The sequence below is a fragment of the Medicago truncatula genome, chromosome 1, assembly GCF_003473485.1.
Source record: "Medicago truncatula cultivar Jemalong A17 chromosome 1, MtrunA17r5.0-ANR, whole genome shotgun sequence".
Lineage (NCBI taxonomy): Eukaryota > Viridiplantae > Streptophyta > Magnoliopsida > Fabales > Fabaceae > Medicago > Medicago truncatula.
The window spans coordinates 28,196,266-28,224,125 of record NC_053042.1 but is presented as its reverse complement, the minus strand read 5'-3'; the positions used below and the strand labels follow the sequence as shown (position 1 = coordinate 28,224,125).

Genomic DNA, 27,860 nt, shown 5'->3' with positions numbered 1-27,860 from the left:
AACTTTGTGAGGCCATTTCACCTTCAAATTAAGGGTGAAGCCTGAGAGAGAGACCATGGCCAGCAAAAAGAAACTAACTGTATATCCGATCCTTAAGGAATAGGGTTCAGACAATATGACAAAACAGAACACACAACATATTCTGAAATTGCTTCTTACTTAAAATTTTACAACACCCGCAGGATCAAAATTAAAACCTTCGGTAGATGTTTTACTTTTATACACTGGTACACATTATTTTTAACATTCAACACGTTTAGTTTCTAAAATAAGTAAAAAAAATTACAGGACATTCATCTGAGCCTCCGTAAAAAATCGCAATTAATATAGCAGTAATATTTTAATGCAGTAGACCTAGCACCAGAACAGATATTATCTTTAACAAATGGATCATCACTCTTGTGGCGCCTCAAATCTTGTTGGGCTGTCAATTCCCATCATGCAGCAAAGGCCCGATATCAAAATTATTAACAAAACTATTCCCTGGATTATAACAAAAGCAAACTCATCAGGACATCATAAATGTTGCAACTATCCAACACTATATCAGCAAAGTGATTAAAATAATGAGTCAAGGTAACATCAGATATTAATGGAAGGTGTTGCTCATTGTAGATTATATAATTATCTTAAGAGTTATCTTTAATTAGCAATTTGAATTATAGATCTACAATCAGATCTGAATTACAATCCATTGATATTAATTCTTAGTGGAGGACTTCTCTGAGAAGCAAGGACACCTTTGTGTGTTTCGTGTCTAACATGTGCCCAACAACACGTGTAAGACACCTCATTTAGGTTTCCAATGAAAAATAATCATCTTTTTCTTGCTCTAATATAGCTCCGACACGGACAGAACACTGTTATGGTGGGAGGTGACAACTCTTTTGTGTAGTATCGTGAACATTTTTCATGATTTTGATGCAGTAAATTGTAACTTGTTTTGGATCTTTATACCTTTTTTCCCTAATTGTAACTTGTTTTGGATCTTTAGACCTTCCTATTCTGTATTATTTTTAGTAAAATTTTACTTCTAGCTTTGATTATGTGAATCATCAAATTTTAACTCTTTCTAATGTTTTATAAATGATGCTTATATTACTTTGTCTAAATAGTTCAAATGCAGGGTTCTCCAAAGTCCAAACAAGACATCTACCATTTGAGGATTAGTTGATGCAAGCACATCAAGATTCAGTCCTCAACAATAGTCTATCTATAGACATGTATACAAGGTGTTCTTAAATTAAGTGTGCAAAGGCTGTGAATATTTTAGTGTCGCTATTAAATGTTCACGTATCAGATTGAAGGGCAACAGTTCTACAAGGAATGATGCCACGCAATAATGGCTAGAAGTTTTATCACAAACCAAAATAACCAATTGCATAGTTTGTACGGAAGCGAATAAAAAAAAGGACAATATCTTTCATGCTTGTATTTGTATCATTGAACTCAGAACTTAGAAACAAACAGAAACCTATACAAGCATGCATATGAAGTGTACTTGTGGTACCAGATAATTTAATCATAGAGAAGTAAGGGGAAAAACAGAAGAAAAAATAGAACATGATAAAAGAGTGGTATAATGGTAACTATATTATGTTTTATTCATAAGAAGGTTTTTCTCTTGCCAGACTAGCACATTCGTAGAAGGTGCAAGATAAATCAACAAGAACTCACAAGCCATCAATTAACTGCATTTGTAAAAATGGGCAAAGAAGCTTACCACTAAAAGTCCCTCCAAAAGTGATGATTTAAGCTGGCAGACTCCATCACAAGCTGTGGAATTGGTTGATCCATTCCCTGTTGTACTTTCTGCTAGAAACCTTTGCAAATCCCTATAAGAAGGATACTGGATTGACCTCGAGAGATCTGACACATAAAGTACTGCATATTTTGCCCCAGATTCCTCTACAGAGCTGATAAGCTCGGATAAAACTTCACCTAAAAATATACAAATGCATGAGAACTCAGCAAATGGTAAGATTATGTCGAACAAAGCCCATAACTCTGAAGTAGATGTACCTTCAGATTGTGTTCTGTCAACATTTTTTGAAGCTTGAGGACCATTGCAGAACACAACCAAATCTGTTTTCCCTTTGTGGCTCTCTTCCTTCCTCTTGGTCAAATAGGCCTGTAAAGTTATAATGGTCAATAAAGAGCATTATGCAACCATTACGAGGAAGGGCCTTAAATTCCATAATCAGTCATATCACATTAATTTATTGATTACTTGAACCGAGTGTAAAGCTTTAGTTTCTTCACGATTTCCAGTGCCCATAGAGCAAGATCCAAGGAAAGCAACGTTGCCAATTCCTAAATCATCTCCACAGGCTTCAGCAAATCCTGAAACCAATGAGTCTTCCAAATTCACATCCTCTGATGCTGAAACATAAGGAAATGCCATGGAAGTGTTGGATCTGACAAAAGAGTCCTGTTCATGACAACAGAGAGTGTCAGAGTCAAAAATTGAAAAAATTATTCCATTAGCTGTCCTGAATCAGGTTTACACAAAAAACTTAATAGACTAGACTGCATGTCACAATTCTCTCACCTTGAGAAAGTCAGAAAGAGCCGAGTCTGCATGCTTGTTCAAGCTTAAATCTGAAGACTGTAACTGCAAAGGTAAAATGTAACATAGCTTATTGAAACAATGCTGATGCACTCATTGACAGGAATCTCTAAGATCAAGACAACAAATGTAAAATAGGAAAGTTGCAACACAAACTATCTAACAAACGCTTAAATGATATTACCTCTCCACCAACAAATAGAAGTGCCAGATCGAGAGGATCCTGAAATTTCTTCCCTTTGCACTGTCCAAATAGAAAATTGAAAAAGGAAATTAAAAATACCGCAGCAACAGCAATGATAGAAGAGACCAAAACTGAACAAATGTTATCATCATTAATAAAAAACAAAAAAACAATCCCTTCTCAGTAAAGGTTTAAGAGAAAGGTAGGGAGGGATAGAACCCCAGCATATATACAATAGGAAACTAATCTATCGGATAAGTAAATACCAGAAAATTTGACCATCCTGCTTCAGATAAAACAGACTTTGCTAGGTCTTTCGGAGAAATGACCTGATAATTAACGGACTCCTTCAATCCATTGTCTGAGATCCTGCAAAGGTCCAGTAAGATATAAACAATTTTCTGATTCGTTGAACAACATAGTGTAAACCTAAGACATGAATACTCAATGACTATGTATGTACAATACAACCCCATGCTTATATGATATAGAATAGATACATCCTACTACTACAAGAAGCATCTAGCATATTAAGATTGTTGCCACTAAAGACAAGTAGAACTAAATGAGGGTTTTTTATATTTTGCAAATGGTTAAGTTTTCATTTTAACCAATAACCCTATTTATATTTTCTTCTTATCTGCTACAGCTGCTTCATTCTTTACTATATACACCTCCCAAGTTCAATTTCTAGGTAAAACAATTATTGGCAAGGCTACACTTGCCTCACAGCGGAACTCTGGATTACCAGAGCCCTCTTCCCATGGAAAGTAGAGGGTTAACACCTATGAAGCATGGATACGGACACGGACACCGGACACGGACACACCGACACAGCTAATCATTTGAAAAAAAATGCATAATTCAGTGTAATTACAAGTGTCGGTGTCGGACACGTCACGCCTAATCCAAGTAGTGTCCGTGCTTCATAGGTTAACACATAAACAAAACAAAAAAGTAAACCATCAATCATAGAATGAAGCTTTGTTGATTGATCCGAAAAATCTATCCCCGGCATGACCATGCCTGTGATGAACCAAAACGTTGTGGCAATTCAAAAAGAAACCTAAAGCTACAAAAACACAGGTATTACTTACACTGTTATTACTATACTTCAACCCCTACCCATGATTTTCTTTTGTTCAAATTTTGAACCTTTTTCAGATAAAATTTCAGTAGATCATGCCACACGTCTTTTACTCTCATTTCCTAAACCCTTGGAAAGCTACAAAACTTTTCTATCTCCGCCGGTTTGGATTGACTTATTTGAGTTTATCAACGGACATAAGTTTTGTGAGACTATTTGAGAGAATTTATAAAAACAGCCAATGACAATTTTTTTATATGCTTTTTACAGCTTATTTTTACAAGTTCTCCAAGATAGCTTAGAAAATAGCTTATAGCTACAAATAAGCTATTTATCCAAACAGGTCCTAAATCTAGCATAACTAACTATCATCAAATTACAAGTAACAAATAGAAAATGATACTTACAATTTATAATGAGATGACCAAAGGAATGCGGGAACAGTGGAGGGAATTGCAAAGACTAATCCATTGGGAATGAAAAGTGCAGCAACAATGAAAGCAAGTAATGGCATCACCATCGTTGATTCTTCCTGAAACAATAATCAAATCAAGTTCAGATCGAAGATGGATTGAATCAAACAAAAGAGAAGAGAGAATGGAAACCTAATCTCGTAACTTACGTTCTGTATTGTGATTTGTTAAATTCGAGTTTCAATCCAAACCACACGACACAACTCTGCCTCGGTCGAGATCTCACGATGTTGCCCCGATTTTGTTTCTCTCTTCTTTTTTTCGTACGTGAATGATTTATTCATAAGATAGGATATTATAATTATTTTTTTTTTAGGGTAAATTATTATTATTAATTTTTTTTTGTCAAATAGTTTAATGGCTAGAGCTCACACAATTTAATTGATTGTGGAGAAGTGGAGTGTTTGGGGTTCGAACTCCAGCCCCTGCATATAATATTTAATATCCATACCAACCGAACTAAGTTCAAATGGATTATTATTATTAATTTTATTAGAGAGTTTAATTGATGTAAAATAATTTTAATCATCATCTAATAAAAATACTCATTATCTTCTCGTGTAAATCGTTCAACATCATCTCATCATATATATAATGTCAAAATAAATAAATAAACATGAATTATGACATAAAATTAATCCATGGAGCAACAAATATTTATCTAAAGCGGGGTATGAGGTAATTATAAAATATGTCTTATAAGTTATACCTACTTAATTCATGGAGCGCAAATGTTTATCAAAAGTGTGGCATTAGGTGGATGTCTTGGGATAAATTATCTAGTCATAAAAGTCATGAAGGAATGGGTTTTACGGACTTAGCATCTTTCAATGTTGTTATGCTTGATAGTCTAGTGGAAAGATTGTTTAAAACTCGATATTTTGCACATATTGACTTCTTTCGATCTAAAATTGGCATAAATTTAAGCCACCTCTGACGTAGCATTTTTACCGCAAAGAATGTGGTTCAACAAGGGGATCGTTGATGTATAGGTATATGCAAAAAGATTTCTTTGATGGTCCGTTCTATTTGTTTTCAAGAACTGATTGATCATACGTTAAAAACTTAAAAAGTGCAGTCAAGTCATTACCTTTTTGATCCACCTACTACACTTACAATTCTCAACACTCCTCTTTTTCCTCTAGTCACAGAATATGTGTTAGTTTGGAAAGGAGGAAGAATGACAGGTATTCTGTTTGTCGCGCTTATCAAATTTGCATCGGAAATATCTGGGCCATTGGAAATCGATATGGAACATCAAAACTCCCCTAAAGGTTAAGAATCTTGTTTGGAGGGTGTGTTGCGGGTGTTTATCTACACATGCACGACTCGTTAGTAGTGGAGTTATTTATCCTACTAATGATATGATCATGAGTTCATTAAGCATGTGGAAAGAAACATAAAAAATTCACTAAAAAATATGCTTTTTTCAATTTTTTTAGTCCATGTTTCCTTTGAAATGGTATGTTACATATATGAGTTCAAGTGGGAAATAAGTCATGGTGAGTTTTGTTATTCAAGATATTTGACATTCATCTTGGATGGGGTCCACGTAAGACTTTTATTGGAGAAGATCAAAGAAATATTTGTATGACCAAATGAAATCAAATCCAAAGGAAATGAAGACCACGCTAGTTTTCTTCAATACTGATCCAAAAACGTTGGCTTAAATGCTCTTTTGGTCCTTTAACTATTTATTTGGTATCGCTTTGGTCCCTTAACTAAAAAAAAGATTATTTGAGTACTTTATCTTTATCTCCGTTACCTATTTTGGTCCCTTCCGTTAAAAAATTCAAAAAACGTTAAGTGAGGGCATAGGTGGCAATTGAGGGATGATTTGGACAATTAGTGCTGGATGACATGGAAAAGACTGGGTTTAAAATAGAAGACGTATAAATAGAAGAGAGAGAAGACAGAAGAAGAGAAGATGGAAGAAGAAAAGAAGAAAAGAAGAAGAGAAGACGAAATCGCGGTGGTTGGAAGCCAAGGAAACGAAATCGCACCACTCATCGAATCCAGGTATGATCTTCATCCTTTATCACCACGTTTTTGCTACAGTTTTTAGGGTTTCTACGGTTTAAAGTTGTTGTTTCTGGTTTAGGGTTTGTTTAATGGTTTCTGGTTTAGGGTTTCAATAAATGCGAATTTTGAAACTTTTATGTACGTGGATTTGGGTTTAGGGTTTAATTTTGTGATTATTTAAATAGTCCATTGTTTGTATGTTGATTTCTGTGAATGTTTGTTTATTAGGATTGGTGAGTGGTAATGGAGAGTAATTTCGAAGTGGTTGTGCATCATGGGGGTGTTTTCAATGAATTTCTGCATACTGGTTATGAGGGGCTTGAGATAACTTGGTTGTGTGACCCTGATAGATGGTCCTACGTTGAAGTTTTAGGTAATCTGAAGGTGTTAGGGTATACTGAAATTGACACTATATGGTACTATGACCCTTACCTTGCACCTGTAATGCATTTGTTAGATAATGACAATGATACTAGTAGGGTTCGGTTTATAGCAGAAAGTGATGGACAGGCTCACATATATGTTGTTCACCCAATATCCCAACCTGAAATTGTTGAGTACTTAGAGTTTAATATAGGTGGTGATGAAGGGGTAAGTCCAAATGATGCTGAAGGAGTAAATGTTGAAGGTGCTGAAGGAGTAAACGATGAAGGAATAAATGCTAAAGGTAATGTGGAGAATGTGCAAAGTGAAAATGCAGGGCCCACTGTGGCTGAAGTGGATAGTGGAAAAGAAGGGACCACTGAAGTTGAATTGGATAATGGGAAAAGTGGGTCCACTGAAGTTGAATTGGAAATTGATAATGCTGGGGCCAATGGGGTTGATGTGGAAAATGAAAAAGTTGGGCCCACTGAGCAAGTTGAGGGAGAGAGTGTTCAAACAGGGACCATTGAGAAAGTTAGTAAAGATAAGGGAGTGCAAAATGATGGTGAGGATGAATGCATTCAGCTACATGAAGACAGTGATGACAGTGCCTTAGGGGTTGCATTTGGGGGCTCAGATGATGAACTCTTGTTGAATGATCATTTTGATGATGGTGATATTGGTGATGAAGGAGGGGGTGTAAATGAAGATGCAAATGCTTTGAACATTGAGGGAGAGGGAGTTGAGACTAGTTCTGCAGATGAAAATGTTGCAGAGGCACCCAGAAAGAAGAGGGGCAGACCTAAGAAAGTACATGTTCCAAAGGGACCTAGAAAGAAGAGGGGCAGAACTAGGAAAGTACATGTTGCACCAGAAGTTAGTGAGCCTGTCATTGAAGAACATAATGAGGAGGAAGAAGCAGATGTGGAGGAAGATAATTTGCAAACAGAAGGTCATGGTGAGTCAAGTATGGCAGCTGATAAGGGATTGAGTGATGATGAAGTGTATGATTCTGATGAATTGGACAGTGGGAGTGACTCTGATGATGGTGGTGCTACAAAGTCAAAGTTTCCAACTTTTACGTTACCAAGCAATATGAAAGATTACAAGTTTGAAGTTGGTACATATTTTGCTACTAAACATGAGTTTCTAAATGCAATACGGACATATGCAATACATTCTGGGAGGCAACTTAAGTTCAAGAAGAATGACAAAGTGAGGGTGAGGGTTTGTTGTAAACCAACTTGTCCATGGAATGCTTGTTGCGCAGCAATACCAAATCAGGAGACCTGGCAGCTAAGGAAGATCTATAAGGGCAAGCATAAATGCAGCAGGGACCAGAGGATTAATATGATGAATTCCAAGTGGTTAGGTGTTAAGTTGCAGCCAAGTGTAAGAGAGAATCCTAGCATGAAGGTAACTGACATCTTGAACAAAACACAATTGAAATGGCAGACTGGAGTAACAAAGACAAAGGCCATCAGATCAAGAGCCATGGCACTTGATGCTGTTGATGGTTCATTTAGAGAGCAGTACACTAGGTTGCATGACTATGGTCATGAGTTGTTGAGATCAAATCCCATATCAACTATCAGTATTACTTCTGTACCTTATCAAGGTACAAAAGCTGATTTAGAACACCCTAATACTATTATGTGTCCTCACTTCCAAAGGATGTACATCTGCCTCAATGCATGCAAGGAAAGTTTCTTTAAGTGCAGGCAAATCATTGGGCTAGATGGGTGTTTCTTGAAAGGTTACTATGGCGGGCAACTTCTAACTGCTATTGGTACAGATCCAAATGATCAAATGCTACCCATTGCATATGCTGTTGTTGAAGGGGAGACAAAGGAAAGTTGGGCATGGTTTTTGGATTTGTTAGTCAAGGATTTGGGAGGAAGAAGATTATGTAATACCTATACTTTCATCAGTGATCAACAAAAGGAAATAATGTTTACTTTTAAATTTGATTTTGCTTTATTTTAAAACTGTAAAGTTTATTTTTTCTTGCAGATTTTAATGTTGTATATTGCAGGGACTGTTACCAGCTCTTGTGGAGTTACTCCCAGATGCTCAACACAGATTTTGTGTCAGACACTTGTACAACAACTTCAGAAAGCAATACCCTGGCAAAAAGCTGAAAGAACTTATGTGGAGAGCAGCAAAAGCAACATATCCCAATGCATGCATGGATGCTATGAAGGAAATCAAAGCAATTAATGAGGAGGCATTTAAATACCTGATCAAGATACCAGTTAGACATTGGAGCAAGTCTTATTTCAATGGTGATCCAAAATGTGATACCTTAGTGAACAATTTGTCTGAATCATTTAACTCAGTGATTGTGGGTCCAAGATCAAAGCCTGTTATCACTATGCTAGAGGAGATTAGGGTGTATTTAATGGATAGATGGGAGAAGAATAGACAGAAAATTCAGAGGTATCCTGATAGTGTGTTACCAAATATTAAGAAGAAGCTTGAAAAAGAGGCTGAACAAACCAACAACTGGCTAGTCAGGTATTTTTAGTGTTTTTTGTAGTTTAAAATGGTCCCTTATTTAGTTTTAGTAGTATCAAATTGGTCCCATAACTTTATAAAGAAGTATTAAAATGGTCCCATAACTTTTTAAAGAAGTATTAAAATGGTCCCTTATCTTTTTTAAATAAGTATTAAAATGGTCTCTTATCTATGTTAAATAGTTTTATATTACTCCTTGTTAGTGACTGCTAAAACATCTGTCTATGTCCCTTTATTTGTCACTAATCTGAATACATGTTGTATGTATACATAAACAGGCGTTGTACTGAAGATGAATTTGAGGTCAGACACATTTCTCTAAGTGTGGTAACCTTTTCAGTGAATCTAACAACAAGGGAATGTTCTTGTAGGAAGTGGTTGTTAACTGGTTTACCTTGTGTTCATGCAATTGCTTCTATAAGGTATATGGAAATTGACTTTTATCAGTTTGTTCTGGACTTTTATAGGAAGGAAAGATATGTAGAATGTTATAGACCTATCTTTCATCCTATTAATGGTCAGCCTCTTTAGGAAAGAACTGCATACACTGACTTGCAACCACCCCCTATTAAAAGACAACCAGGCAGGCCTAAGAAAAAAGAAACAAAGATGTATCTGAACTGATAAAAGAGGATGGACAGATGAAGAGAGCTTCATATGGAACAAAGTGTAGCAGATGTAAACAGTCTGGACACAACAAGGCTACCTGTAAGCTGCCACCACCCCCACCACCTGCTGCTAACCCAACAGAAGCAAATAACCCAACTGCTCCTAACCAATCTACTGAAAACCCACTTCCAACAGCTTCAAACCCACCAACAGCTACTAACCCCTCAGCTGCTACTAACCCACCAGCTAGTCTTAGTCAAGGACAACCTGCATCACTAGCTTCATCAAATTCTCAACCAGCTGTTGCAACACAAGGGTCATCCATTACTGCACCTCCAAAGGCACAAGATGCAAAGGAAAAGGCCAAGAAACAACCTGCCAAATCACAATCTGCAAAGGCAAAAGATACAAAGGGGAAGGCAAAAGCTAGTTCCAACTTTCAGGGAAGCAAAAAAAGAATTCCAACCAACACTGAAAAGACTCTGTCATCAGTTCTCAACACCAAAAGGCAGAAGTTGCCTTTCACTAGGGCTCCACAAGATGCAGCAGGACCACCATCCAAATGAAGTCATTATATTATTAGCCTATTATTATCCTATTTTGAACTGATGTAATGATAAGGGTTTTGATACCATTTTTGTGTAATACCTTTTTGAGTATGGTCTCATTGTTTATGAAGACAGAAAGTGTAATTGAGAACCTATGGTTACACCTTTTGAATTGGTCTCACCTTTATCATTCATGATTATGTATTTGAGAACATGTTGAATTTGTCTCAATCATTTTTATTATATGCAAAAATATATTGTTCAAGATTTTATTATGTCTTTTGAATTTGTCTACAAGTTATGTGACTTATTTCCAACAAAGTATTGTTCGAAATTTAAGCATATGCAACAAAGTATTGTTTACTTACAAGCTTATTATATCAATGTGACCAAATTCTTAACATTTCATTAACATAAATAGAGTAACATAATTTTGTTCACAAACTAACCATTACATTCAATAAGTTCAACATTACATCTTTTGTTTCCTATGTTACATATTACATCAACACTAGAAACACACACACCACCTTCAACACTAAAGACACATACACCACCTTCAACACTAAAGACACACTACATTCTCACTTCAGAAACATTGACAACATCAGTGACATAAACACCAAGTTCAACCCAAAACTAACAGTGGCAAAGCTTATAGCAATCTTGCAACATTTCCTACTGCTAAACAACTCATCCTTTAGACAACAAATTTCATGCTTCAGCTTGCCATTTTTCTTCTTCTGCTTTGCAATCTTCACATCACGGTCATCAACAACATCATCTTCATTGTCTACCCATTGGAAATGGTTGCAGCCATTATCAATTTTGTTCCTCCAATTCCTACAGCCCCAAAACTTTTCACCATAGTTAGGGTTACTTTCATCAGTGATAGTTCTCAAAACCAAAAACTCACCACATGAACATTTTTGAATTCGTCTTCTAACCCCAGAACCCAGAGATCCAGATAATCCCCTTTCACTTTTAAACCCGAATTCGTTGTTGCTTCTGCGATTAAAACGAGATGTTGCACTTGACATGATGATTGAATGAACTGAATACAATGAAGAGAAGAAGAAAATCGATCGGAACCCACAGATTCAATAAGAGGGATGAAGATGAAGAACAAACCCTAATTTTTTGGGGGAAAAGATGAACACAAATGAAAAACCTGGAAAAATACAAGCCTTATATACTGCTGACTCACTAATTGTCCAAATCATCCCTCAATTGCCACCTATGCCCTCACTTAACGTTTTTTGAATTTTTTTTAACGGAAGGGACCAAAATAGGTAACGGAGATAAAGATAAAGTACTCAAATAATCTTTTTTTTAGTTAAGGGACCAAAGCGATACCAAATAAATAGTTAAGGGACCAAAAGAGCATTTAAGCCAAAAATGTTTAAAGTATTACTCATGAAGGAAACTATAGTTACTATTCATTGGGTTTACGTCATTTACTTGGAGCTATCTAGTCACCTTTTCTTCTCATTTTGGGAAAAAAAAAAAAATGCTTTTTACGTCATTTACTATTCAATTCATCTCACGTTCTGAACTAAAAGCATATGAGGTTAATTAGTGTTTTCTTTTCGGAAAATAATTGTACGGCTATGTATTTATTTAAATTAGGATTTAATTTATCTAAGTTTTATTTGAATTAAGTAGGGACCATTTAGTTCATCAGAGCAAGAACTTTAATAATTGTAAGTTTCACTTTGAAATAAAAAGATACGTAGAATTTTGATAAAAAAAAAATAAAAAAATACATTTTTGATGTTGTAAGAGCTTTGTCTCTTTCTTGGTTTTGGATTGAACCAAGTTTATCGAATTTTATCAATGATTTTCTTACCATTGTGACGATTCTTCATAACTTATGTTGTGAATTCGATGAAAAATCACACCAATAACAACTTGATGTGTGGAGTAAGGGATAATCAAGCAACCAAAGTAAAGTGTATGGAACAATTAAATACAAGTCAAAGGTAAAAAACAACGGTGAGAAGAACACAAAGAAGAAAAGGACACAAAAGAATTTGTTGACCCAGTTCGGTCAAAATTGACTTAGTCTGGGGGAGAGAGCAGCCATTCGATTCACTATATGATGAGTAACATTACAAAAGAGAAATCAATGGGTTACAAGAATAAGTCTCCCGCCTAATTCTACCCAAAGTCCCAGCCTCTTCCCGTAACCAAGAGACTCAATCCTAATAGTGTTTCCTAAGGTGAATCAACCCACAAACCCTAGTGTTTGTTCCAAAGAGACAAACTCTATACAAACCCTAGTTTTGTTGTTGCCTTTCTAACCCTTGTTTCAGCCCCCTCTATCTCTCTCTCTCAAAGTTTGCTCTGATACAAGGTCTATATTTATAGTAAAAGTATAACTCATAAATTTGGAACAAATACCACACTAAAGATACATTTTTTTTTCTCCTTCAGTGAAAGAATATTTGCATCAAAAATATAATATTCCCTTTCAAAATATATTTGCATCAAATCGTTCTTCATACGATACAAAAATATATTTATTGTCCATAAATATATTTTCAGCACAAAATATATTTGAAACAAATCTTTTATATTTTTAGCAACAATATTCTCCATCCATCAAATTTTGAGTCATACTACAACATTCTCCACCTTGACTCTAAATTAGTGATGATGCCAATCATCAACCTCCTTAATGCTCTTTCCCTTGCTTCCCACTACACCAAGTAGCTTCACAAGTTTACACCCCATAACCCCTTCAGCCCTCGGAATGTCTTCCGCCTTCTCGAAGGTCCTTGTAGTCCAACTACACTAGGAGTTTTAGGTAGTCCCACAAGCATTCACCTTAACCTCTTCAGCCATCGGAACGTCTTCCGACTTCTCGAAGAGTCCTTGCAGTCCAACTACGCTAGGAATTTTAGGTAGTCCCACTTGCATTCACCATAACATCTTCAATGCAGAACATCTCCCGCTTCCTTGAAGACCACCTTGCATCCAATCACCATTGGCCTTCTTTTAGAGTAATCTCGCAAGCCGTGCTATACATTCTTCAACCTCAAGAAGAAATCCCTTGCTCACCATAGAGCATAGCACCCAAGGTCCTCCGTAGCTGTACCATTACCGGTGTGTTCAACTCCACCTCACGCTGAGTGTACTCTACCTCAACTAGCAAATGCGTACATCCCACTATGTCTTCAACCTTGAAACTCCACCTCAACAGGTAGATCATGAGTATTCTTACCACCGCCTCTCCAGGCTGATGTTGTGTGTTTAACGTCTCTCCAGACGATCACCGCTCCACTAGGCATCAATCCCAAGGTGAGACACATCACCTTCTTCATCCTCCAAACAACACCACACCATCAGAGCACCCGCATCCTCAAGACGCAACTTAATGTTCCCCAAATCACCAATGATTTTGTTGAACTCCACAAGTAGCTCCATGATAGCCTTTGACTTTACCATCTTGAATGAGTAAAGTTGTTGCTTTAGGACTTTCCGATAAGCCAAAGACTTTGTCATATACAAAGATTCCAACTTTGCCCACATCGATGTCGCGGTTGTTTCCTTTGCTGCTTCTCTCGAAACTTTATACCCGAGGCAAAAGACAATGGCACTCCTGGCCTTGTCGACCATATCGGTCTTCTCCGCTCGTGACATGGTGACCGGTAACGAACCTTCACCCTTCAAAGCTTTCTCACACTTTAGCTGTATTAACACTGCTTCCATCTTTACCTTCCATAACCCAAAATCGTTATCTCCGGTAAACTTCTCAATATCCCACTTTGAACCCATGATACTTAATTATCCGTTGACCCTTGCCCCACGGTGGGAGCCAATTTTTGTGAATTCGATGAAAAATCACACCAATAACAACTTGATGTGTGGAGCAAGGGATAATCAAGCAACCAAAACAAAGTGTATGGAACAATTAAATACAAGCCAAAAGTAGAAAACAACGGCGAGAAGAACACAAAGAAGAAAAGGACACAAAAGAATTTGTTGACCCAGTTCGGTCCAAATTGACCTAGTCTAGGGAGAGAGCAGCCCTCCGATTCACTATATGATGAGTAACATTACAAAAGAGAAATCAATGGGTTACAAGAATAAGTCTCCCGCCTAATTCTACCCAAAGTCCCAGCCTCTTCCCGTAACTAAGAGACTCAATCCTAATAGTGTTTCCTAAGGTGAATCAACCCACTCTAGTTTTGTTGTTGTCTTTCTAACCCTTGTTTCAGCCCCCCCCCCCCCCCCCCCCCCCCCCCGCTCTCTCTCTCTCTCTCAAAGTTTGCTCTGATACAAGGTCTATATTTATAGTAAAAGTATAACTCATAAATTTAGAACAAATACCACACTGAAGATACGTTTTTTTTTTCTCCTTCAGTGAAAGAATATTTGCATCAAAAATATAATATTCTCTTTCAAAATATATTTGCATCAAATCGTTCTTCATACGATACAAAAATATATTTATTGTCCATAAATATATTTTCAGCACAATATATATTTGAAACAAATCTTTTATATTTTTAGCAACAATATTCTCCATCCATCAAATTTTGAGTCATACTACAACAACTTAGGAGTCCTTTTTAGGTTGAAAGTGAATGTGATGTGTTCTTTTACGCCATTCCTTTCTCTAAAACCATCTTTTTATTTTACTTTTATTCATATACGATTTGAGTCCTTTATAAGAGTGTGTTGTTTGTAATTAGGACTATGAAGAATATGTGCATGCATTATTTACACGCTCCCAAGCTACTCCAGTGTGGCGCGACACCAATTTATAAAACATTATAGAGCACGCTTTGAGTTTGTAAGCTGAGTCGGCTGCTATGGTTTTGTATTCTACAAAACCTCCAATGTCCAACCGACACAATGCCCCTTTTTGACAATGATCTTGTGGAGTTTATGGAAGCGCAAGAATTTAAAATTGTGATGGCAAATCCATGAAACAAATGCACAAGTACTTAAACATTCCGTGCATATCTTAAAAGATTAGAAGCTTGCGCAGGAGGTGAAAACAAGTGCCAGGACAACCGAAGCACAACCTTAACTACGACCAAGCCATGCTCACACTCAAATATATATTTTTTTTACAACAAAAGTATAATGAAACAATAACTTCAATAAAAATAAGTAAAAGAATTTATGAAATAATAAAATAAAACCTCAACTATATTAAAAATTAACGTCAAGTCTTACAAGGATGTCAAGCTATAAAATAGCTAGAAATTACAACATAAGAGTATTATAACTGTTTATTTTCAATGAGATAGTAAATCTCTAATTTAAACTCCAATAATAGCCACAAGCCTATGATGGAAAGAAGAGCAAGTTTGGAAAATGCTTGAAAACCTTTTCGTAAACACAATATAATATTTCCCACCTACTTGTTTAGATAATTTTTCGACATCTATAAAATCAATATGCTTTGTGAAATAGAATGTTAGCTAGTCCTCGTGAGCTTAGCTCAGGTGATAAGGACAATGCATAATATATGCAAGGCAATCAAAAAAAATAAATAGAATTTCAGCTAAATCATGTATGCAAACAAAATTTGAACACATGAAGTTTTACCACAAATCTAATCAAACAGATTGCAATAAAAAGCTAGCTTATTTCTTTGCCTTGTGTCTATGGCTAACACTATAACAATCAACACTCTTCTAAAGCTTATTACCATGCAAAATGCATTTTATTTTCTTAAACTCCTTTCTTTGAAAACTCTAAGTTGTAATCATATATCACTACTTAGGCTCATGAAATGATTTAATTTTGATGTTTCTTACACTCTAAGGTATTAAAAATTCATTTGATTGGTCATGTGTACATCTTTAATTTGAAACTATTTTTTTTCCTTGTTCAAAAACAGAAATTCCAACCACCAAATTATTAGAGTCCATTGAAATTAAATTAGAGAACATAACTTTCAATTTCATTCAAATAGTTATGCGGCTAAAATCAAACTTTAAAGAAGTTCTTTGAGTCAAAGCGGGTAGTTGGAATCTTAATCAACATATATAAACTCACCAGATTAATTTACCAGTTACCTTTTAAAACAATTCCAAGCAGTGAATGCAGCATACATCAAAACAGAATCCAGCAGTTACATATGCATAAATAACCGCGAATCGCACAAACAAAGTTGTCAATATTTCCGATAAATGTATGGAAAATGCATATACAAATGCATGAGAACTCAGCAAATGGTAAGATTATGTCGAACAAAGCCCATAACTCTGAAGTAGATGTACCTTCAGATTGTGTTCTGTCAACATTTTTTGAAGCTTGAGGACCATTGCAGAACACAACCAAATCTGTTTTCCCTTTGTGGCTCTCTTCCTTCCTCTTGGTCAAATAGGCCTGTAAAGTTATAATGGTCAATAAAGAGCATTATGCAACCATTACAAGGAAGGGCCTAAAATTCCATAATCAGTCATATCACATTAATTTATTGATTACTTGAACTGAGTGTAAAGCTTTAGTTTCTTCACGATTTCCAGTGCCCATAGAGCAAGATCCAAGGAAAGCAACGTTGCCAATTCCTAAATCATCTCCACAGGCTTCAGCAAATCCTGAAACCAATGAATATTCACTGTAATAGTTATATGCCCTAGAAACTCTCTTTTGTCATCATATCTCACCAATCCAGTAATTCTATCTGTTCCAACAATATCACCACTTTTTGTACAACATACAAGGGAAACGCCATGAATGGTAAGCAAATCAAGAACAAGAGTTTTAGTCGAAGATGACTGCACTTTGTATTCTTTCATCACCCACCCATATATCAACTTTACCCAAGTCCTCCAAAACCCATAGACTGGGAAATCCTCTAAATACCCATAAACCATAATCTTTCGAAACATCAATATCATCTAGGAAAGGAATCTCTACAAATTTTCTTTCCATTAGATCAAAGGCAACAGTAAGATACTCATGTGCATCAGGACTTAAAGCCAACCAGTGAATAGCCCCGTTGAAGACCGACTCTACCACAGAATAAGTGAAGGGAGAAAGTTACTACAAAAAAGGCAAATGTGTAGGACCCACAATTTCGTTCCACGCATTAGCTCTCAAAGAGAAGAAAATCCCAATGTGAGATAGCAAATCATCTAAGTTTCCAATAAAATCATACTCCCTCCGTCGCAAGGGAAAAATATTTGTCCCAAATTATATGTCGCTTTACAATACCAATGCAACCTTAATGTTATTTTTCCTATTATAACCTTAGCTATTTATTACTCTCTTTACTTTCAATTCTTTCATTTATCTTTCCCATATAATTTATTAAGGACAATTTTGTAAAACAACTTATAATATCTCTTTTCCACACAATATTAATTGCATTTTTTAATTGCATTTTTTAATATGTGCGAAATGCTCAAAACCTGGGACGGAGGGAGTAGTATACTAAAACTACCAAGTAATCCTCTCTTGACTCGTCATATCCAAAACTAGAGAAATTTAAACGTGAATAGTTGAGAGGAGGCGAAGGTATTTGTCTATGAACTCGGGGGGATGGATTCCATTTCCATAGGTAAATGTTTGAAAAAAACTCCAACAATATATACCCTCTACATGAACCTCTAACTTTAAGATCAAAATAAGATTTAGGAAGCAAAAAATTAGGGTCCAGTAGAACAGGAGCAGAATCAGTGGTGAACAATGAATCTAAAGGTATAGATCGAAATTGAGGAATTTCTGTTACAAACAGAATTCGACGAGTGTGTGTTGCAGCAGTATTCAGAAACTGTGAATTTGCAAAACGAGGATTTGAGATAAGAGAAAACCAAGACTTACAAACGCATTTGAAACGAATAAGAGACTTCACCAGCAACCTTAGAAGGATTTCAGTTACCAATTATTCAGGCAGACACGGCAGTGCCGTTGTCTCCTTCTCCTCCATGCGTCTTTCTCTTTTACTCAGTGATGTTTTAGAGATCAATTCATCGGGCAAATACGGTGGTGGATCCGCCTCCATTCACGCGTCTTCTGTCACTACTACCAGTGATGCTTTGATTAGGGTTCAGATTGATTTAGTTGGTAGGGTTTATTTATAAAGAGATACAAGAAAAAAACACGGTGAATAAAGGAATTGGGAAGAGATTTGAATAAAAACCTAATCTTGTAACTCACGTTATGTATTGTGATTTGATGAATTGAAATTTGAATCCAAACCACACAACACATACAACTGCTGTCTTCTTTTCTTCCAGATTGCACACCCTGTCTCGCTCGAAATTTTCGTACGTGAATGACTTATTCATAAGATAGGATATTATTAATATTTTTTTTAGGAGACAATATTATTTTATTTTTTTGAAAGATAGGAGACAATTTTACTATTATTATTATTATTATAAGCGAAATGATGGGCACGTATGTGTCTTTCTACTATTTTATTGTCCTAATAATGCGTGTAGATTATCAATGATATCCTCTGTTTCAAAATACATATCTAAGTCAACCACTTAAAATATCTAAAATAAAAAATTATAAAAATTTAATATTTTGAAAATATTTGTCGAGACAAATCAAACAATATCTTACATGCTAATATTTGTATTTATACATTAGTTAAAAATTATATGGTCAAAGTAAATCAAGTGAATAGTGCACATTGCAAAAATTCGACATGTATTTTAAAACGGAGGGAGTATAAATTTGCGTGTAAATTACAAACGATATTTTATATAAATTTATATATATTAAAATTATAAGTCTATATATATATATATATATATATATATATATATATATATATATATATATATATATATATATATATATATATATATATATAATGTATCATATGAGAATGGCATGTTTATATGAGAATGAATATGAACCTTCAGATTAAAAGGAATGGCTGAGATTAAATTATCACTTAAGTGAGTCATGTGACATTCTCATTCCAATTCAACTTTCTCTCTCTTAAATTCAAACTCTGTTGTGCGATAGTTTCTCTCCCTGAAGACCACCTCTCTTCGACGACCACCTCTCTCCGGCGAGCGCCTACCTCCGGCTACGACCTACTTCCGACGATCATCTCTCTCTCTCTATCTATCTTTCTTTTTCTCTCTGTCTCTCTACTCGTTACAGTCAAATTCTTTCCTTAAAATGATTTAACACAATTGAGCAAATTTAGCTTCCCAAACCAATAGATCTCTCCTCCTCCTTCAATCAATTCATTTATTTTTGGTTTTATTTTGAAGAGGATTTATTTATAAGAAAAAAAGATCTCTATCTCCAATACCATGTTCCATTCCCAGCATATAAGAAAAACAATAATAAATATGAATTAACTATATCTTTAGAATAAGTGTGTGACTAAATACACAAAGTCTTGTTATCTTACCAAAAGCTATGAAGAGGATTTTGTGGGACAATTGCGACTATCATGGGATGCATATTGCTTGCAAGCTTTACAAAGCCTCGTTCTCTTTTGTTGTTGTTCCATTGCCTTCTCTTTCCCCCTTTTTATGCGTTTTCCACAACCTTTGGTATTTGAAGGTTCAAGTGGAAGAACTTCAATTGTTTTACCTACATTGGAACCAATAAAAGCCTCCAATTCATCTAAAGGTCTTGATACAACATCAGTCTTCATTTTAGACATTTTTAATTCAATACTACAACCCTCATCGTAAATGAGGAGCAATTTCTCTTTGTTTGTACCAGCCATATGCATGCATTTCAACAATTGTGACCATGTTTTTGAAACTAATGTGCTCTCACTTTCAAATTTAGAACATGCCTCCAAAACATTTCCATCACAATCAAAAATTGGTTTACTTGTTGCCAACTTTGTCCATCTATTCACAATGTAATGACTCGGAATTTCACTAAAACATTTCCCCTTTAATATAAAAAGAATATGTCGACATGGGATGCCTTCCGACTCAAACATTTTGCATGAACAATGTGCAATGTTATTAGAAAGACAATAAATAACCTCTCTATGTTTTCTCACAGCATTATCAAGTATAGAAAATGATAAATTCTCACCTTCCTCTTTTGTTCCTTCAATTCCACAATCTACACATGCACTCCAGTCTCCACAACTCCTTTTGAAATATGTAAAATTTTTCGTGAGTATAAACCTCTCTAGCGTGCTTCTCTAAATTCATGTGCATCTTCAATTCTGGATTAGAATGAAGTGTATTATTATCAGCAAAAAGTTCTTTGTGCCTTTGTGCTGCTAAAGCAGAATCAAATCGCACCCAGAATTCCACTAAAGTTAAGTTATGATTTAAGTAGTTCCCAAAGAATGAATTTTCACTCTCTAATCTTAAGGTTGTTCTCAAAATTCCAGCCATAAATGTATCTTTAAAATATGTCGGTATCCACATGCTTCTTAGATCATACATTGTAGAAAGCACTCCATTTCCTTCCAAGCTATAATCACTAATAATATTATTCCATTTCAAATCAAATTCTTCCAAGGACTCTGAGTTCCAGACACATGACTTGAAACGATCATTAAAACCACTATTCTCATCCATGGAATAACCCACCTTTTCTGAAAGTTTTTTTTAGAATATGCCACATGCAAAATCTATGAGACGACCCTTTTAAAACCACTCCTATTGCATTCTTCATACCCCCATCTTGATCTGTTATTATCATAACAGGTTTATGCCCCCTCATTGCTTTCAAAAATGTCTCAAACAACCAAACAAACGATTCTTCTTTTTCATTTTTCAAAAGAGCAGCCCCAAATGTTATGCTTTGACGATGATGATTTATGCCAGTGAATGGTGCAAAAATCATAAAATACTTGTTTGCGCGGTATGTTGTGTCAAATGAAACCACATCTCCAAACAAAGAGTAATTTTTTCCGACAAATTCCATCAGCCCAAAACACATGTTTCAACTTCCCTTCATTGTCAGCTTCATAATCATAGAAGAATGAAGGGTTTATCTCCCGTTTTCTTCTAAAATTATCAATGAACATATCTGCATCAGAGTCTTTGATCAATTCTTTCAAATTTCTTGAATAGTTTTGCGAATCTCTTTGTGTGCATCCTATATTTTCATAACTTCGGACCTGCTCCCTCATTATTTGATAACTTTTTGAAGTCCCCACATTAGCTCTATTGCAGGAAAACAATATATTCTTATGAACACTAGTTACATTTCTTGCTGACCTTAGGAATTGTCTCTTTGAAGGTGAGACTAGCCCATGTGAATGACCTTCATAAAAGTTTGAGACTTCATATTTACCATCAATAGTTCTCTTCAAAACAAGTCTTGCTTTACATCCCTCCCGCGTCAATTTTCTTTTTCTACTTTTAGACAAACTATTTTCAGCAATAAGCAATTGTGGCTTGTCAACCTTTTTTTCCTCTTTAAAACCCTATTTTGAGCAAAGAAAATATTTCCATTTGACACCATCTTTATCTTTCGTTTTAGTCGAATTACGCACACTAAAACCAGCAACATAAGCATAAGCTTTATAAAAATCACCTCCTTCTACTAAAGTATCAAATACCTTGCCAATCACGGGTTTGAGTTCATCCTCACACGCAGGAATCCATTCCACTGACGTATTTTTTGGATCATTACCGTCTTTTGACGGTGAGGGTAAATCGACTTCATTATCATCTAACTCCATAAAATTAATTCTAAAAGAAATAAAAACAACAAATAAATTATTAGTAAATTGAACATAGCTAAAAAGATGTCGAAAACATATGTTATAAAAAGATGGTCAAATAAAAGATGAAATATGAACAAACTAGCATGCTAAAATAAATAGTAATAATAAGATGAACAAAGCCATGCTTAATCATAAAAAGAGGATTAAATTGACAAAACACGACACATGAACAAAGCATGCATAATAATATAACTAGCAACATGCATAATAATAACTAGCAACAATTTATTTTTTGTCAAAAAAAAAAAAACTAGCAACAACAATTTAGGTTCGGAGCATGCATAATAATATCTGCTAGCAACATGCATAATAATAAGAGTTTTTCTATTTACACCCCATGTTTTTCTGGTTACACCCAAATTTTCTTAATTTTTTTTATAATACCAAAATTGCCCTTTTATATAAATTTTCTTAAAACCCTAATTTTATTCATTGTCAGTGAGTTTCACCCTCTTTCACCCCACAAAGCGATCGATCAAACAATTTGATGTTCAATATCAATCTCCATGAAAATTAAAGAGTGAATCAAAATATTTTTCATCCATACTCAATTGGATATAAGTAAGTGAATTTCTTCTTCTATTTGCTAGTTTCAATTTTTTTCCTTCAACTGCAATGATGCACTGTACGATTACGGTTTTAATTTACATTGGCAAGGTTAACTTAAATTCAGTTTAAGTAGGTTCATGTAAACTAAGTTTACATGAACCTACTTAAACTGAGTTTACATGAACCTACTTAAATTGAGTTAACATGAACCTACTTAAACTGAGTTTACATGAACCTACTTAAACTGATTTTACAAAATCGCACAACTGTGAATCGCAGAACAAGGAAAACACAAAATCAGAACTGAGAACCCATAACAAGAAAACATAATCGATTGAAGAACAACACTTGCTAACCTGATTTGCTTCGAATTTTCTTTGAAATCATGAATGGACGTGAGAAAGTATGGTTTTGAAAATCTTCGCAGAACACAATCGATCGATTGGAGAATTATGGTTTGGAAGAAGGGTTTTGGGGTGTAACCAAAAAAGAAGGAATAGGCTTTTTGAAAATCAAATTTTATGAAAGGGTAATCTTGTCATTTTGGGGTGCAACCATGATTAACTAGGGTGCAAGTAGAAAAACTCTAATAATAACTAGTAACAATCAAACATTTAAGATATAGAAATAAGGAAAGTGCACCTGAAATGTGAGATGAGAACAGTGGAAGGCCGAGAGACAATGTAAGAAGATGTAGAATACAAAGAGACACGGTGAGAAGAAGGAGAAGATTTAGGGCGGGAGTTATTTCTGATTGTGGAGGAGAGAGAAAGTTGAATTGGAATGAGAATGGCACATGACATTATCACATGACTCACTTAAGTGATAATTTAATCTCAGCCATTCCTTTTAATCTGAAGGCTCATATTCATTCTCATCATTCTCATATAAACATGTCATTCTTATATGATACATTCTCACATATCTTATGAGAATGACATCTTTATATGAGAATGGTAAGAATGAATCTCAGCCATCAGATCAAAATAAATGGTCTAGATTAAAATACTTATTTTAAATAACAAGTATGCATTTCCACATGCTATCATCAACTCATTCAACTTCTGATCTTCTCCAACCTTCCATCCGCTTCCAAATCCTCGGTGTCTGATATTCTTTTTCTTTTCATGGAGCCTTTAACCTCTTTGTATTAATTTTTTGCCATCCACAACAATCAAAACAAAAACTGAATCAAATTTTACTTTTTAATTTATTTTCTTAGTTGGTGGAGAATGGAGATCTTAGATCTCATCTCGGCGAACAAGGAAACCAGCAAACAAGAAATCATTCATCCCAACTTTGTATCCGTCATCGCCGTCCGTCGAATGTCCGATCATGTCCGATAGGAGTTTTAATTTCAATAAAAAAATTGAGCCAAAAACCTGATTTACAATTGAATCCAATTTAAAATTAAAAGAGAACAATTTTGATTTTCTACAGAAAACAACCATTTTTTGTTTGAAATATAAAAAAGAACAATTTTCCAAAGCTTCATTCCATTCGAAATAATTGAAATTAACGATGGAAGCTTCTTCTGCAATACTTGACTGAGTGCGGTGGCAAAGCGCACAGCAGCCACCGTCTCTGCCGTCGCCGGTGTTGCCAACGTCGATTGTTGCATGAAAACAATAAACTAAAATCGAATCCAAGAGAGAGATAATCAGTTAGGAGATCAAATCACGTTAGATTGTGAGTTTGAGAAGATGAACAGTGAGTGGTGAAAGAGGATACAGTGAGTGGTGAGAGAGGATAGAATAAGGATATGCACATTTGTTGTTTAAAAAGGGTTTCTTAATCCTATCCATTCATTTTAATCTAATGGTTGTGATTTATTTTCACCATTCTCATATAAGAAGTTCATTATCATGTGATATGTCATATATATATATATTAGATTTGATAACCAAGTAATTTGAGTAATTTTGGGTTTAAGAAGGATTAACAAACTCCGCCAAAAATGAAATTTTCAAAACAAGCCAAATTCAATTTAATTTGTCATATCAATTTAGCAATTTTGTACTACGTTTATTTAAATTTTTTAGACTTTATGTGACGTTTCTTTTGTGTGTTATTGCGATTGTTGTTTAATTTAACTTTTTTTTTTTATCACTTTTGATTTAGTATAGATTCAATTAATAATTTTTGTATCTTCAATATTATAAATTTGAAAACATAGATATTCTGAACAGTTGAATATAATCATATTATTAAGTTTATGTATTTTTTCGTTTTACGTTATTAACATTGACTTTGTGAGTTTGTTAATAAATTTATTCTTTTTGCTTCTAGTGGATTTATATTTTTTTAAGCGTTTAACATATTCATATTTCTTTTTAAGTAGGCTTATTTAATAAAAAGAAATTGAGAGGATGGATTTAATAAATATCGTTTATTTTTAGTTAAATAAAAAAATATGAAAATTTAAAATGGAATAAATTGATTATTTTCAATTTAAATGTTTAAAACAACATTAGACACAAAACCAATTAAAATTTTAAATTAACCACATAAATTAAAAATATTAATTGATGTGGAAATTCTAAGTGAATATTTATGTTAAATTTTTCTATATGACAGGTTGACAAGATTGTATATATTTCTTTCGAACTTTAAATATTTTCATGCTGGAATGTTGTTGATTTGAAAAATCATTTGAAATCAAATTTAAATTTGATCCGGTTTTTCACACACTTTGTACGAAGACATTATGGGACACTGATTTTTGCAGGATTACTTGATTTTTTTTCTTTTCAAAGGTGCTTGTGCTTGATGTGCATTTGTGTTTGGCTTTTGTTAATGGTAGTTTTAATTTAAGAATTCTGCTCTTTTTTCTAATAAATTTCGCTCCCACTAAGCTAAACTGACTAAAATACTTATGGAGTGGACACTAATGTTTTGTCTGATCACTTTGTTCAGTTTGTTCACTCAACAAGTGGAAGTAAGGCTACATAGTCTTTTTTCCAGCTTATTTGGCTTCTTTGTGCCTGAGTCTTATGGACTGAACGTAACAATATGTTTTTCAATGATTCTATTACTCCTTTACCCAGGTTGCTTGATAAAGTTAAATATTTGTCTTTAGGTTGGTTGAAGGCTAGAAAAACTTCTTTTTTGTTTGGCACTATTAGTTGGTGGTCAAACCCGTTACAATGTTTGGGTATTGGCTAACTTGGTTTTGTGGTTGTATAGAATTCTGAAGTAGTCTTTGTGGCACGTCTTGTGCTAGTGAGACTCCTGTTGTTAATATAATTTCATTTTTGATTGTTCAAAAAAAAAAACATGACTTAATTTTACACATATGTGACTTAAGTCACGCCGCGCAGGTGTTATAACCCACGTGAGTTAACTCACGCTTGTTTTCTTTCTCATTTTCCTTCTTAAAATTAATAGATGACGGTGGACAGAGGTTGAACACAACATGCATGCTGCCTCGTTAACAATAGAAGTCACTATAAGTTTTATAGTAAGAAATATGACTTTGCATTAAAATTTAGAACTTATAATGATTCTTAAAATCACTTGGATTATTATAATAGCAGATCAAGATGCATGATGGTGGACAGAGATTGAGCACAACATGCATGCTGCCATGTTAACAAAATTTGAGCAATGAAGCAATCGAAGAAACTCTTAAAAAGGGCTACAACATTTGTAGTCTTATGAATTTGATACATGTGGTTTTGTGACAAGTTCACAACATTTATACTTTCTACTAAATTGGATTGGATACATGTGGTTTTGACTTTGATATTTGTTTTGTTCTATCTGCAGGTAATAAAGCATTTTGTTTGATTGGATTTCAATTGTCAACGATGGTGTTTTCATAGATATAGAGAATCTATGTGTAAATTAGCGTGAGTTAACTCATGCGGGATATAACACCTGCATGAGTTAATTTATGCGGCGTGATTTAAGTTACGCATGTGTAAAATTAAGTCACGTTTGATTTACACATGCGTTAGTTAACTAATGCATAGATATTTTGGTCAGTTTGATTGGGTGGGAGCGAAACTTGCTGGGAGAAGAGCAGAATTCTTAATTTAATAGAAGTTAGAAGTACTATTGTTTTGTATAGTAGTGCTGCATTTTGATATATAAGTTGTTTTCACAATTTCTTTTAAACAATCTCACAAGTGTTTGTGCTAGTAGATAAACTCAAATAGATAAATCCAAACAAGTCTTATGTAGTTGATATATAGGATTGTTAACATGCTTTTTACTTCCGTAAGTAACAACAAGTTCCTAAGGACAATTGATTCATTGCATCTGGGATACCTTTCATTCATTGAGTTAGTACGCCAATGACTATATTATTTAGATCAAACAATTTATAAAGATTTTGATTTTTAAATAAATTCAAAATATTAAGTTTTATATTTGATGTTTTAACAATCCGTTAATACTTTTCCTAGCTGCATTCACCTTTTACAAAATGTTATAATTGAAGTTGCTTTGGTGTCAAATGAAACAAATGAGGCATACAATGTGTCTTCAATCGCGGAGAATACTAACTAATGTTCCATAGATATTGGTTAAGTAATCAAATATAATCATATTATATTGAAAGTTGTGAAGTCATTGTTTTTTTTTCTTTGACGTTGTGAAGTCAATGCTTCAAAAGTCTAAATGTGTCGGTTTCAATTTAAAATTACCACTATAAGTGATTTTTTTAAATACCACTGGAAATAAGCAACCATAGCTTAAGTAATTTTTTTTTTTTTTGTCTTATAGGTTATCACAAGCATAATCACTCTCAATATAGGATGGCAATTATTCATTCTATCCCCTATAAAAAAAAATTCCAAAGTTCAAATTGCATCTCTTGGAATGGTATGGTGGCTCCTCATGGTAGAAGACACTTATTGTCATTGTTTAACTGAGTAAATAAGTAAAAATCGTTCAACTTTTCTGCATAAGATGATATATATATTGATACAAACAGTATGCGTTGATGTTTAATTTGACCTGCCTCATTGATAGTGGCAACGCAGGTTTGCAGCATAGTGAATCCCCACTAAGCATTACATCCTTTTAAGGTAAAAGGTAACCTTAAAAATGGCCTAAAAAACCACAAGAAAATTCAACTTGAATAAAAACGTTTGTTTGATAACTTGAGATAGTAAACACCTTCGATGACCCTTTGATGCTTGTTTTAGAGTTACATTTGAAGCCAATCTCATCATACTGATAGTGCTATGTGACAAGTTTTTGTTGATTGGTTAATGGTTAATCTCTAAATTTTTATGTAATCTGTCTCTAATGTAACGGAGACTACTCATCATTTTTCCCTAA

The 27,860-nt window shown here is 34.5% G+C and overlaps 2 protein-coding genes across 2 annotated transcripts; one reads left to right on the top strand and one right to left on the bottom strand.

Annotated features, from left to right (window-relative positions):
• Nucleotides 1-74: 74 nt before the first annotated feature.
• On the bottom strand, nucleotides 75-4,602 carry LOC25483645 (uncharacterized). The gene is made up of 9 exons (XM_013612344.3): nucleotides 4,463-4,602; nucleotides 4,248-4,372; nucleotides 3,020-3,122; nucleotides 2,754-2,813; nucleotides 2,552-2,614; nucleotides 2,231-2,431; nucleotides 2,023-2,131; nucleotides 1,724-1,941; nucleotides 75-483 (listed from the first exon to the last, which is right to left on the bottom strand). The coding sequence occupies exons 2-9, from the start codon at nucleotides 4,358-4,360 to the stop codon at nucleotides 394-396; spliced, it is 957 nt and encodes a 318-aa protein (XP_013467798.1). The 5' UTR covers nucleotides 4,361-4,372; nucleotides 4,463-4,602; the 3' UTR covers nucleotides 75-393.
• A 5,254-nt stretch (nucleotides 4,603-9,856) lies between these two features.
• LOC120578232 (pectinesterase inhibitor 10-like) lies at nucleotides 9,857-10,390 on the top strand. The gene has a single exon (XM_039830690.1). It carries the CDS (start codon nucleotides 9,857-9,859, stop codon nucleotides 10,388-10,390), a length of 534 nt encoding a protein of 177 aa, XP_039686624.1.
• The last annotated feature ends 17,470 nt before the right edge of the window (nucleotides 10,391-27,860 follow it).